Consider the following 13,368-nt stretch of genomic DNA (forward strand, 5'->3'; position numbering starts at 1 on the left):
TATATATATATACAAAGTATATATGATTATTAAACATGCTTTAGAAAATCTTCAGAAAGTTTATGAAACATTAAATGCAACTGCCAGTATCGCATTATAACATAATTGTTTTCTGAATTACCTTGAAGCAATGCAGAATCTACTGAAGCAGAATGAAACACAGGCTTTGCAGAGGTGGGCGGAGCAGCTGGTGGCTGATTCTCATTGGCCACGTCTTGTGGTGAGGAGCCAATGGGAGATGTGTGAGGTGAATAATAGCATGGCTGAAAAGAATTATATAATCAAAAGCTGTTTTAATGATACATGTTTCTACAAGAATAAAGACACACTCCTACTCACACACATCGACATTTTAAGTCACAGACAAAGATACTATGACCCAAACCTTTTCAGGGATGGGTGGAGTCTGTCCTTCTGGTTTTTGGTCTTCTCCACATCTCCTGTCTTCTTTTTCCTCATCCTTCTCCCTCAGTTCTCCAGAATCTTCAGTAGATTTCTCTGGGGACAGCATATGACCATGACTGTTGTTTATTTAGAAAATTATATAGTGTAAAATGCTTATTAAAACCAGTGGCGGCTCGTCGGGGGAGGCACAGCTTCCCCATAATTTTGAGGTGAAAATGGGAGGAGGACGATTTAATGTTAATAAAATTCACAATTCATTTCAGTTCATGTCTCAGAATGTGTATTTTTTGTTTGTAATTTCACAGTTGTAATACCATAACGTGAAAGCGCCGCTTTTCTATCGCGAATGTGCCGAATCTGCTGATGTAATTGCAACCGCTAATGATAGAGAAGGGTAGGGGGAGGCCGGGGGAGAGATGAGCTCTCGTGCCTCCGTTGGTAAAAAAAATTAGCCAATCACCATCGAGTGTTCAAAATTTAGGGAAAACAGCCTAAGCTGGATATAGGCTACAGCAGTCGGCTTAATTAAATGGCACAACAGCCAGCTCTTTTAACACATACTTTTAAGAAGGGATGGATGTTTGCTTCAAGTGATAGGCCAGGTAAGTGAAATTACATTATCTTGCTGTATGTATGTCGTTTTCTTTACGTTTTCTGACTAAAAGCAACCAAAAAGCAATTTTAAAGTGGTTAAGCAAATTATAATAATAATAATCGGCAGGGATCCTAGACCAATACAATTAGTGTGCCTCCTCTATTTTAAAACCCACGAGCCGCCACTGATTAAAACTAGCTAACAGATACAAACGATTCACTAAAATGAATGCCCAATGACAACTAATGACAAGTTATGCAGTACCAGAGCTCTCTTCCAGATGGCGCTGCCGTGTCTTAGCCAAGCTCGGCTTGGTACTCTGAGGCGGCGGTTCGGGTCTTTTTCTGGTTTCCAGCAGCTGAGGGTCCATTACACTGTCTGCCTTTTTCTGGCTGTCTGACTGTGATTCCTGTCTTCCTGATTCTGACTCTCTGTCTATAGATGGTGTGTGCCTTTTAGCAACGATATCTGAATGCCGGTCCATCTCATGCTCTCCGTATCCAATCTCTTCTGATGAGCCGAACACCTCACTGTAGTCAGGTGACTGCAGGGAACAGAGAGACAGAGGGTGAGAGACTGTGGTAAACGTGTCATTATGCTCATTAAATTCATATTTAATATGTTTTCAAATCGATCAAAAACAGGTGATGCTAACATGTTAATTACTATTGAAAACAATTCCTTCCCATGTTTGTTCTCAACACTACCTGCACCGTTTTGTGAATTAATAAATAAATATCACATAGTCTGTGTACCAGCGTTGGCCTAAATTCAATTTGCTTTGGCTTTGCTTTAACTTGTGATCTAGAACCTGAACTAACGTGGAATCTGAACACGGAATGTCGAATTGGAATTTGAACGACAAGCAGAGGAATTTACTGGATTGTAATTGAAAGAAATTCAACAGTCACACAAAAGTTTTCTGACTAGTCAGAAATAAGACATCATTTTACTACTCATGCCTTTAATCTGGTACACCCCTCCTCCCTTAAATTAGACTTTTCATTTTTTTAACAATTCAATATTGTCAAAACAACCACAGACATGAAAAGATAAAATTTTTTCCATAAAGCACAAAAAAATGTTCCACATTGATTTTAGATATTAAAATACTTTAAAATTAACTTAACTGAACAAAGTCCATGAAATCAAATAAAATTAATATTTAAATTTTGATATAATAAATATTATTTATTAAATATAATAACATATGCTGTGTATAAATTACATATGCATTTCTACAGGTGGCATTTCAAGTATTGATTATTAATATAAACTAATATTTCAGAAAATGGCCAAAGGAATAATAAGAATTTATTTGAATGTAATTTAATTCAAATTCAAATATGAATTATAATTCAGGATCCTGTTTGCAATCTCAATTCAAATTCAAATGAATTTCAAGAACCGAACTGGATTTTAAATTATGTCATGTGGTGAACTTTACCTTTCTCTGTGAGAAGCAAGAGGGGCTAATTCCCATCATTCCCGGCAGGGGTATACCCTGAACGGGCCTTCTTGAGAGCTGAGGGGTCCTCTGAACACCCGGCCCTACCAGTCTCCCATTGGTGCCCTCAGTGCCTAGGTCTAACCTCCCACGATCCTTTGGGTGTTGAATCCAGGAGTACACATTCTCAGTGGCAATACTGAGAGAGCATCTGATAAAAGGAAAATAAGATTAAGAGTTTGATTTATGTGGTCTGATTCATTGATGTAATACAATTTATATAATTATTTATTATATATACACTACCATTCAAAAGTTTGGTGTCAGTAAGATTTTTCTTTTAAGAAATTAATACTTTTATTCAGCAAAGACTCAAAATGACAATAAACACATTTATAATATTTCAAAAGATTTCTAATTCAAATAAATTCTATTCTTTTGAACTTTCTATTCATTAAAAAATGTTTCATGGTTTTTACATAAATATTAAGCAGCACAACTGTTTTCAACACTGATAATAATAAGAAATGTTTCTTGAGCATGAAATCAGCATATTAAAATAATTTCTGAAGGACTATGTGACACTGAAGACTGCGGTAATCTCTGCTGTAAAGTCAGCTTTGCCATCACAGGAATAAATTGCAATTTAAAATATACTAAAAAGCCGTTATTTTAAAATGTAATAACATTTCTGAACAGTAGTGTACTATAAATTGTTATATATTAAAATACGAATGACTCACTTAGTGCGACATTCCTCCCCACAGGCCCCACCCCTTCCTGTAGGGTCTGACTCCTGATATGATATGGTAGAGTTTCGGGTCTTCCTGAATCCAGAAAAAATTGACAGCACACTGCGTCTTTTCTTCCTCCTCAGAGCCTGAGCGTGATGGTGGGATGACAGCTGACTGCAGGACAGAAAGTCAGGGTGTCAGAGATAAGATAACGTCCACATTTTTAGCATGCCCATATGCCTTCAACCTTTAAAAAGTGAGCAAATGTGACACCCTCATTGTTAGAGTTCATTACTACACAGACAAGTTCAGTACGGAAGCACCTGTCTGGTAAAACTCTCTTGGTGTAGAAGTCAGGCAGTCCATCATCCAATAGAGATACTCCACCATTCTCCGAGCAGTGCTACAGGACGACAAGAGAAATAATGATGATGATAATGTGTGCTTTTGAGGTCTGGGAATGGAGTAGATAATCTCTCTAAATTTGTGTTAGTGGATGATGCTATCATGGTACTGTATCTTACCATCTGGTATTTGTTCATCTGTGTTATGTCGATGCATTAATTTGATCAAGAGACATTACAAAGACACAGCTTGCAGGCAGACCGATCAGAAGTGATTGAAAAGGAGACAGCCTTTAATGTTTGATGCTTTAATTCTGGAGACCCTGCAGAAAACATCTGTGTCTGTGTTCAGACAGATTTCTGAGAACAATCACGCTAACAAGAGAACGTGATTAAAATCACACCCCCTCTTCTCTTGTTAACATCTTGAATAGCTGTCGATTAATGGGTTTTTATTTGATATTTTGTATATTTTTGAAGAATACCTCATTTAGGATCCATAAATCAGTGCGATTTTGACTTAATTTACGACAAATCATGTTTAATTGCAGAATTCCCAAAGAAATATCACACTGCCATCACTCCTGAAGCAAATCAGAGAAGTTGCTGTTAACATGGAAACAAGAATCGTAGGAAAACACAGTGTCTCAATCAACTTACAGGTGCATCTCAATAAATTAGAATGTCGTGGAAAAGTTCATTTATTTCAGTAATTCAACTCAAATTGTGAAACTCGTGTATTAAATAAATTCAATGCAATAAATGAACTTTTCCACAACATTCTAATTTATTGAGATGCACCTGTATATATTGACGTATTTTTAAATATACTGCATACGTTGGAATATTTTGTAATAAACGTCCAATATATGGTACTGTATACTTACAGTTATATAGTTCTAATTATAAAATAGTGCTGCATGAAATACATTACTGATTTGATTCTATGAGGAGGATGAAAAGAAACAGATTCGGCTACTTTTTAAAAAAGAAAACAAAGTTTGTGAGTGTGTTTTTTTCTCTCTCTCTACGAATCCAGAACTGCTTCGTTCACTAGTCAAATGAATAATAGAAGCTACAAGGAGACTGCAGGGGTTACAAGCGATTCAACGACAACATGATAAGGGATGCCTCTGCAAATTTAAACACGACTATTTCTGCAGCAGATTTAATTACAGGTACAATAAGAGAATTCAGTTTGATTTGTCATTTTGTGACCTTTTTTATTTACCTTGTTTTTTATTTTAAAATGCTATATAAAGATATATAAAAATTAGTATTGGTGTGGCAATACTGGCAATGGTGCTGGTTCTTACTGTCTCAAAGGGAGCATGTGCAGTCCTGTGCCTTCGTGGTGGACGCGGTCTGACGTGGGTCACATGACGCAGAGGTGAACCTTGTGTGGGCAGGGTGGACAGACCTTCCCATGATGCTGAGCGTGAAAGGGGAGCAGATATCTGAGGAGTGGACACTAAAGGTGAAGAGTTGGGGTCATCACCTAGACCTGAAGGAGAGTGAAACACATCAAATTAATTATATGATATGCTGTTTAATTAATTGAATCAATCACAAATAATCATATACACTACATTACTGTGGCAGATAAAAGCACTGAATATACAACAAAGTCAATATATTATTTGATGTATTTATCAGTGCTATTTATAAAGGAATAGTTTATAGTAATAGTAATTTGTTGAAAATGTATACATCCTCAAGCCATCCAAAATGTGGATGAGTTTGTTTTTTCATCAGAACGGATAAAAAAAATTAAATAAAAATACATCAATTGCTCACCAATATATTCTCTTCAGTGAATGGGTGCCGTCAGAATTAAAGTCCAAACAGCTAATAAAAACATCACAGTAAAACGCAAATAATGTAACTAATCCATAAGCCATGTGTTTGTAATAAACAAATCCATCATTAAGATGTTTTTAACTTCAAACCATTGTTTTCGGCTAAAATATGGGTCCTCTATCCATTATATTACTTTCTCCAGTGAAAAAGTGGTCTCATCTGAATCAGGGGAAAAATATGCACAGATCAAGCACCGTTCACAAGCAAAAGCAGGGATGGGCTTTTTCACTGGAGGAAGCATTATTATGGATTATGGACTCATATTTTGGCCAGAAGCGAAAGTTTCAAGTTAAAATGCCTTAATGATAGTGTTTGTATCAGCTGTTTGAACTCTCATTCTGACGGCACTCATTCACTGCAGAGGATCCATCGGTGAGCGAGTGATGTAATGCTAAATTTCTCAAAAAAAAAATTCTCATGTAGAAACAAACTCATCTACATCTTAGATGGCCTGAGGGTGAGTAAATTTCCATCAAATTTTCATTTTTGAGTGAACTGTTCTGTAAATTGTTTAATTGTCATGGAGCAAAATTAAGTGTATGCATTTTTTTACTTTTTATTTGTATTTTTTTATTTTTACAATTAATTAAAAATTAAAAACACTAAATTAACATGATAAAATGACATACCTAATAAATGTTAAATAAGTTTTATAAATGAAATTGAGCTAAAAAATATGATATAAAGAATGAATGGGTTTTAACTGAAAAATTTATGCACAGTATAAGTATACATGACTTGAAAGCACTTGAATGAGTGTTCAACTAAAAAATGAATGATAGTCCTGGTTTCATCCTACATAACGTGCGTGTGACTCACTGAGTCTGTTGGACACGGGACGAATGCGTCTGGTCCTGGAGCTGCGTTTTTTAATGGCGATTGTGTCCTGTGTGCAGAACGATAGAAGTGACTGAGAACTGAGCAGATGACAAGACCGCTGAGTTACAAGAGATGACAGATACTGTGAATACCACCAAACACACAAATGAGTCAGTTGTGAGCGATTCACGTAACACACTCACTATGCTGATGCCAAAGTCATCCTCCACAACATCTAGTATGTCAGCATGTCTGTGTGTGCGCCTAGCTGTTCCCCCGTCTTCCAGCCGTCTCATCTGTGAAACCTGCCGGAGCTGTGATGATGAACAGATGCATGAGGAAGAGCGATGCTTGTGCACGTGTTCAGAATGTACAGACGAATGAAGAGAGAAATTCGTTTGTAGTACCAGGGTTTTGTGTGTGGCATAAAGCTCCTGTAGGATCTGGTCCACTATGGAGTTAGTGAGATATGAGACCACAGACAGCTTGACCTCCCTAAGAGTGAGAGAGATGGGAGACAGAAAAAAACATGTTAGAGCATGTTAAAACCATGCTGGGAGTTCCAAGTGTGAATACAGTGGCTACAGAAAAGTAGGTTTGTATTTCCATTAAAGACTTCATGATTTTGATCGACAGGTGCATCACACGGACCATTAGTTTGGACAAAAATTTAGATACACCCATGATACGAGGTGAATCAATATCAAGAAATAATCTAAATCAAGGGGTCTTTGAAGGATTTAAACTAATCTAAATAAAATAAATAATGTCAATTTATTCAACTAACCTAACCTAAGAGTAATACTAATAATACTAATAATATTTTAATTAGAGTTAGTTGACGTGGTTGCAAAGTTACATTACGTTAGTATAACGTTTAAAGTGGACTATTGAAAGTGAAGTGTAACCAAAAAGGGAAAATAAAATAAGCCTTTAATGTGTTGTTTGTTACATTATTTATACAGTGGGTATAGAAAAGAATCACCCCTTTAAAATAATGACATTTTGTTGCTTTGCAGCCTGTACATGATAGCGACCAATTGCATTCCGTGATATTACTGTAAAATCAGTCATGTGTTACACACATTTTAGTTACAGACTTTATCCAATTTCTTGAGTTTACACCAATATACCAAAAAGGCAAGCTCCACCACAGATTACACTAAGCGTGCAAAACCGTTTTGGAGATTTCTGTCATTACGCATTCAAGTAGACAGCTGTTTTGAAAGCTGCTGCCTGGGGCATTATAAAGATGGCCGCCGACTGAACTGACTTCAAAAAAGGACTTTGGTATAATTCTCAAAGTATTCATTTCAGAAACATCAACAACTCAACACCCTCCTTTCTTACTCCAGAGCTCTGTTGATGTCCTGAGCTGCTCTCTCCATCAGAGCAGTGCGGATGGACGAACGAGGGATGGACACTCGCTCAGAGATGGAGGAGAGGGGAGGAGAGAGACACTCCGCTGCGGCACAAGAAAGCGGACACAGCTCCCGGCACAGAGACACCATGGAGTCCACAATGACCTGCACAAATCAACCATCAGTCATCCATCACGCCTTTCAAGTCCATCAGAACAAGAAAGCAGATATAAATCAGGCTGAAGCACCTGTAGTTCTTTATCAGCTGCTTTGGCGAGTTCTCCAGCCAGAGAGTCCAGCCTCTGTCTCACCGGACCGTCCACTGACAGCACGTGGGCCAGTTCACACAGCGAGGGGTACAGCTAGAGGACAGTGCAGACATAATTCACACACCAGTCATGATCTCTCACACTCTCTCACTGACCGCTATGAGGATTCTGTTACATAAAACTCATGCAGGTGATTTGTCTTTAACCTTTAATGCTCGCTCATAAAAGCGATAGTAGTGGAGCTTGAAAGTTTCTTAAATTAATAAACAGAAAACACTTGAAATCAATAACTGAGTCACTCAAACATCTGCATTTAGCACACAGCACATAAATAACACCTGACTGAATATTACCATGTAGCCATCTGCATTGTATATTAAAAAGCATATGTTAAGCAAATATCAACATTATTGTGATTACAGACAAAAGGACTAAACAGGACTAAAATCTACTAGCAATGGTGTAAAGTAATATGTAGTATAGAATTTATGTAATTTAATATGCTGGTCAAAAGTTTATACATACTTGACTTCATGATCTTAAAAACCTTTTGTTTTAAATGTTAAATGTTATAAATCTGTGTTTACATTTTGCTATAAATACAAATTTGTTTTTTAGTAACTTTTTACAATATAGCTGAATTTGTTAACATTAGTTAATGCAATGAGCAATCCTTTTACAGCATTTATTAAACTAACAGTGTTACTTTCTACTTATGCTAATACATTTTAAATGTACATTTCAAGTTAAATTAACATTAGGGGATGTATTAAAGGACATGGATTAACAATGAACAATAGTATAATTTATAAATTAACATTTACCTACATTAATAAATCCTGAATGTTCAAAAAATGTTCATTGTAGTTCTTGACCCTTGTTGTAAACTATTATCTGAATAACTGTGAAATATTATTATAATTTATAATTGCTGCTTTCTATTTTAAAATGTAATTTATTCTTGTGATGACAAAGCTGAATTTTCAGCAGTCTTTACTCCAGTCTTTAGTGTCACACGTTTCTTCAGAAATCATTCTAACATGCTGATTTGGTGCTTAAGAAACATTTCTTATTACTATCAATATTGAAAAGAGTTGTGCTGTCCAGTATTTTTGTGGAAAGTGTGATACATTTTTTTGATAAATTGAAAGCTCAAAGAACAGCATTTATTTGAAAATCTTTTGTAACATTATAAATGTCTTTACTGTCATTTTTAATCAACTGAATGCATCCTTGCTGAATAAAAGTTCTATTTGTGTTTCATAGGTTTGATGACTACTGCTGTGTGGAAAACAGTAATAATAAATAAAAAATAAAGAAGAGAGGTTGTGCATTTGACAGGTAAATACACAAACACACTCACAGCTCGAGAGTTCCTGGCTTCCTTGAGGACCTGTCTGGCAGCCTGTAGCTCTTCCCCTTCACCTGTTCCTCTCAACACACACACCTGCTGCTGCACGCGCACACACAGACGCTCCATCACCTGGGACAGCAGCAGGACAGAAAGAAAGAGACAGAGAGAGAAAGCAAGCAAGCGAGAGCAACAGAGAGAAAAGAGAGAGTGAGATCTCTGTGTGAGTTTGATTCACATGCGTGTCATTTTTTTTAAGGTGAAAACTTTCTCTTATACTAGTTTGTGTAGAGACCAATATAAGCAATCCATTCACAGGTTAACCATCCAAAGAATGTAAACATGAACACTCTGTAATTGCAATTTAGATAAATGGGAATGCTAATTGATAGAATTCGTCTCTTCAGGTACGCTACTAATCAAAAGTTTGGGGGTCTGTAATATTTTTTTAAATGTTTTTGAAAGAAATCGCTCACCAAAGCTGCATTTATTTATTTGAAACAGTAATATTTTGAAATATTATTACAATTTAAAATAACTTTTCTATTTTAATATATTTAAATTTTCATCAGTTATTATTCCAGTCTTCAGTGTCACATGATCCTTCAGAAATCATTCTAATTTGCTGATCTGGTGCTCAAGAAAAATGTCTTACTATTATCAATGTTGAAAAAAGTTGTGCTGCTTAGTATTTTTGTGGAAACTGTGATACATTCTTTCAGGATTCTTTTATGAATAGAAAAAAACTGCATTTATTGAAATATAAATCAGATTTTTTCCTTGCCAAATAAAAGTATAAAGTGATTTAAAAAATCACTTTTGACCCAGAAATATGTCTCTGACACTTCAGGGACACTTCAGGGTTTTAGTTGAGTCCATTTTAAATCACATATTACAGGAAATGCATAGAAATAGCACTTGCAATTTAGCCACCAATGAAACTCAATTAATCCGAACTGGCAGAACTGAAATAGAACTGACCCAAACTCTGACCCATCACCAACATGAGGCAGTGGTCAGGAAGCGGTCTTTACCTGTTCTGCGGTACTAGTGACCAAGCCCTGATGCAACCGAAGTGCCTGTTTCTGAGAGAAACGCTGAGTCTGGTTATTCCTTAACAAAGCTCGCTGGATCTGAGAGAAACACAGGAAAGACAGAGAGAGGGAGAGAATATAATGAAAGTTAAATGTATTGTCTGCTGTGTCCCTCTCTCAGCGATGACCTTGTAAAAGTTTCACATCTCTGGGCTCATTAAACATGTGCATAAACATTTCACTGCCTTGGAACTGTTAATTTCAAAACAGCTGGACACACAGAGTTATGGATATTTAAAGGGGTCATATCATGGAAAAACAGATTTAGCTTGGTCTTTTGAAATAAATAAGTCCCATCTACTAATATATCCAAGGATGTAACCAAGTATTCATGATTGTGGGGACTAAGCTCACTGAAAACGAATATTGATTGACTTAATATTTAAGAGGGGTGTGTCATTATGAAAAAATTTGACTGCTAAATTCCGTGACTGACCAATCAGAATCAAGCATTCCAGAGAGCCGTGTAATAAGAGCACATTAACATATGACCACCCATATTAGCACATTAATGCCTGCACTCAAAGAAAAAAAAAGAAGAAAAAAGCCCGTTTAAAAATGTCTGTTCTAAGGAGATGGTAAACTGAATAAAATGTACTTTAAAAAGACTATTTAATATAAGGTACTGTTTAATATAATCAATGAAATTATATAAAAAGCAGGTTTTTAGGATTTTAGGTTTTTAGGTTAAGTTAGGAAAGCTAGTATGAATAGTATGTAGTACAGTGCATTCTCTATATATTTGTTGTGCCATTTCTGGCAACCGTGTCTCTGTATAGCATTTTGAACAATCCCAGCATTACAAAGAAGTGGCTGAAGTTTACCTTTACCAATGCCCTTATAATTTCAGCCTGACCTTAATAGTTTGTGAGTCATGTTTCACCGCAGATCTTTTTGTGAACTCATCACTTGTCATGTTGTGCAGGTTTTGTAAAGAGGCTGTTATTTAAGGGTTGGGCAGTGGCACTTAACTTGGACTCTACAGCAAACATACAATCCATAAGCTGTTCCTCTTCAGGAACTCGAGCTGCGTCGAAAACGCTAGGGGAACACCCTTCAGCGTGACGGGCTCTGAACCTCGTGTGTAATCAGACCAATAGATGGGTGAGACGTCACGGCGGGTGACGTAATGACCAGGAAGGAACTAGGGTTACATACGTAACCTGAGGCGTTATTCATTTCACCTAAAAAAGATGGTCAATCAGAAACACAGGTCGTATGCATAGAGGTCTTCAATGTACAGAAGCATAAAAGCCTGTTTATTTATATGGTTAAAGGGTAATGTTAAACTAAATGATGTCTGTTTTTGTGCAAAAATCTTGACTATCAATTATATGTGGAATAAAATAAAATATATAGCCTCTTCAAAATACATTTTGAAGCATTCTTACCTTGGTTAGTGCCTGTTCTGTCCTTTCAGGGGCGCTACGGTATGCTTGTGTGACATCACTGAGTGGGATAGGCATGTACTGCAGAGTGAAGTTACTGAGGAGAGAGCAGAAGACCATCAAGAAGCAGGATAAAGGTTTCCCCCAAACATCGCAACACAAAAGAGAAGAAAAAGTTCCAGGAAGCTGGAAAATGTTACACACCATCTATTTGTGTCACAGAAACAAGTTGTTTTTCTTGCTTTCATTCTATTTAACTTTTAACAGTGTAGTTTCTTTCAACACTTTTCAAAGCAATCTGCACTGAGAACAACTTTCTCACAATGATTACAGTCCACTGAATGCAAGTTCAAGTCTGCAAAAAAGTTTCTGCATTAAATAATATTAGTGTAGATCTCCAGGGATGAGAGGGGTTTCCAGAACAATGCTTTAATTGTGCATCACAGGCAGGTCAGAGAGGTGATGAAAGACTGTGCAATCACAGACAGCTTCATGTAGGCATGGACTGAAGTTCTTATTTTTTTCCAGTAACAGCATGCTGTGAATAAGTTTCCAAAGAGATGAGTGAGTCACTGCTCACATGGGTGAGTGTGCATGATATGAATGTGAGAGTGTGTGTGACCGTTTCGTATTATTTGATAGACTGGTAGGTTATAAAAAGACAGTGTGATAAAATCATAAAATTCAAGGGACATGTTTATCACCATATTTTCAAAAAATATCCATTTGCAAATTAGCTAAAACATTTCATTTTAAAAAAGGCAATTGCACAGGATGTAGAACGCCGTAAATTATGTGCGATCAGAATTTTGCAGAAATCTGCAAAGCTTTCTGTGGAAAAGTATATATCATTAGAAGATCTAGGGCCAAATTTAGCCAGCGCAAACCCTCTGTGAGATTTACTAAAGACATGCAGTGAAAAATTTGCATTGAAAAGAACATGGACAGTTAATTTTGCAACTGTCCTTGCTTCATATGAATTTGTAGGAGCTTCCCTTTTAGACGCAAAATTTATGGGAGGAGAGTATTAAATGAATAATGCAAGATGATTTACTAAGGTTTGCTGTTTGCAATTTAATTATATTTGCGCCATTATTAACGCCCCGCTTCATCCATTTTGCACCTGTGTTGTTAGTAGATTACCCACACCTAATTATCATCAACTTTGCTCATTTGTGACCATTTGTGACCCTCCACTAATTTGCGCTGCTCTTGGTAGACTGCATTGGTCATAATGGATATGATCTGGCTGCGTCTGTGTTCTTTCATTTGCACATTTTCATTAAATCACCCGCAGCATTTTCCACTCCCATCGGTGCTTTTATTGGTTTGCAGTCTCATGCTAATTCGCCCTGTTTAGTAAATCTGGCCCTAGTCCTTGACATGAAGTTAATAGTTGTCTTCTTGGTTAACAGGTACTATAATGTGCATGGGATGCTGTATGGACCGATCAGTATCTTGAACAATCTTTTTTGTAATTCATATTACAGTAAACCTGTTCTCCCTATGACAGAATACCTAAGTGTAGTGTTGATCTGCAGAGCTTTACTAAGCATCCTCGCTCCTGTGTCATAGAGCCCATTCCCGCTCAAATCCACCTTCTTCAGGCAGGCGTTGCTGCCGAGTGCGTTCACAAGCACCGTGCCCCTCGAACGCAGCCTGGAGTCAGCCAGAGACAAGCTCTGCAGGGACTGTCAGGAA

The 13,368-nt window shown here is 36.8% G+C and overlaps 1 protein-coding gene across 1 annotated transcript in view; it reads right to left on the bottom strand.

The window, feature by feature from the left end:
* The window catches only part of LOC107694635 (leucine-rich repeat-containing protein 16B-like), a 58,119-nt gene that overhangs the window by 1,738 nt on the left and 43,013 nt on the right, over positions 1–13,368 (bottom strand). The window contains exons 21-36 of the mRNA XM_016494319.1: positions 13,179–13,358; positions 11,671–11,853; positions 10,220–10,318; positions 9,198–9,317; positions 7,814–7,927; positions 7,555–7,730; positions 6,612–6,699; positions 6,408–6,518; positions 6,205–6,271; positions 4,842–5,029; positions 3,505–3,584; positions 3,191–3,355; positions 2,448–2,646; positions 1,265–1,544; positions 386–498; positions 122–263 (exon numbers count right to left, since the gene is read on the bottom strand). Coding sequence (XP_016349805.1) covers positions 122–263; positions 386–498; positions 1,265–1,544; positions 2,448–2,646; positions 3,191–3,355; positions 3,505–3,584; positions 4,842–5,029; positions 6,205–6,271; positions 6,408–6,518; positions 6,612–6,699; positions 7,555–7,730; positions 7,814–7,927; positions 9,198–9,317; positions 10,220–10,318; positions 11,671–11,853; positions 13,179–13,358 — 2,305 coding nt within the window. The remainder of the gene's footprint in view (positions 1–121; positions 264–385; positions 499–1,264; positions 1,545–2,447; positions 2,647–3,190; positions 3,356–3,504; positions 3,585–4,841; positions 5,030–6,204; positions 6,272–6,407; positions 6,519–6,611; positions 6,700–7,554; positions 7,731–7,813; positions 7,928–9,197; positions 9,318–10,219; positions 10,319–11,670; positions 11,854–13,178; positions 13,359–13,368) is intronic.

Source organism: Sinocyclocheilus anshuiensis, unplaced genomic scaffold, assembly GCF_001515605.1.
Source record: "Sinocyclocheilus anshuiensis isolate Anshui unplaced genomic scaffold, SAMN03320099.WGS_v1.1 scaffold1638, whole genome shotgun sequence".
NCBI classification, from domain to species: Eukaryota; Metazoa; Chordata; class Actinopteri; order Cypriniformes; family Cyprinidae; genus Sinocyclocheilus; species Sinocyclocheilus anshuiensis.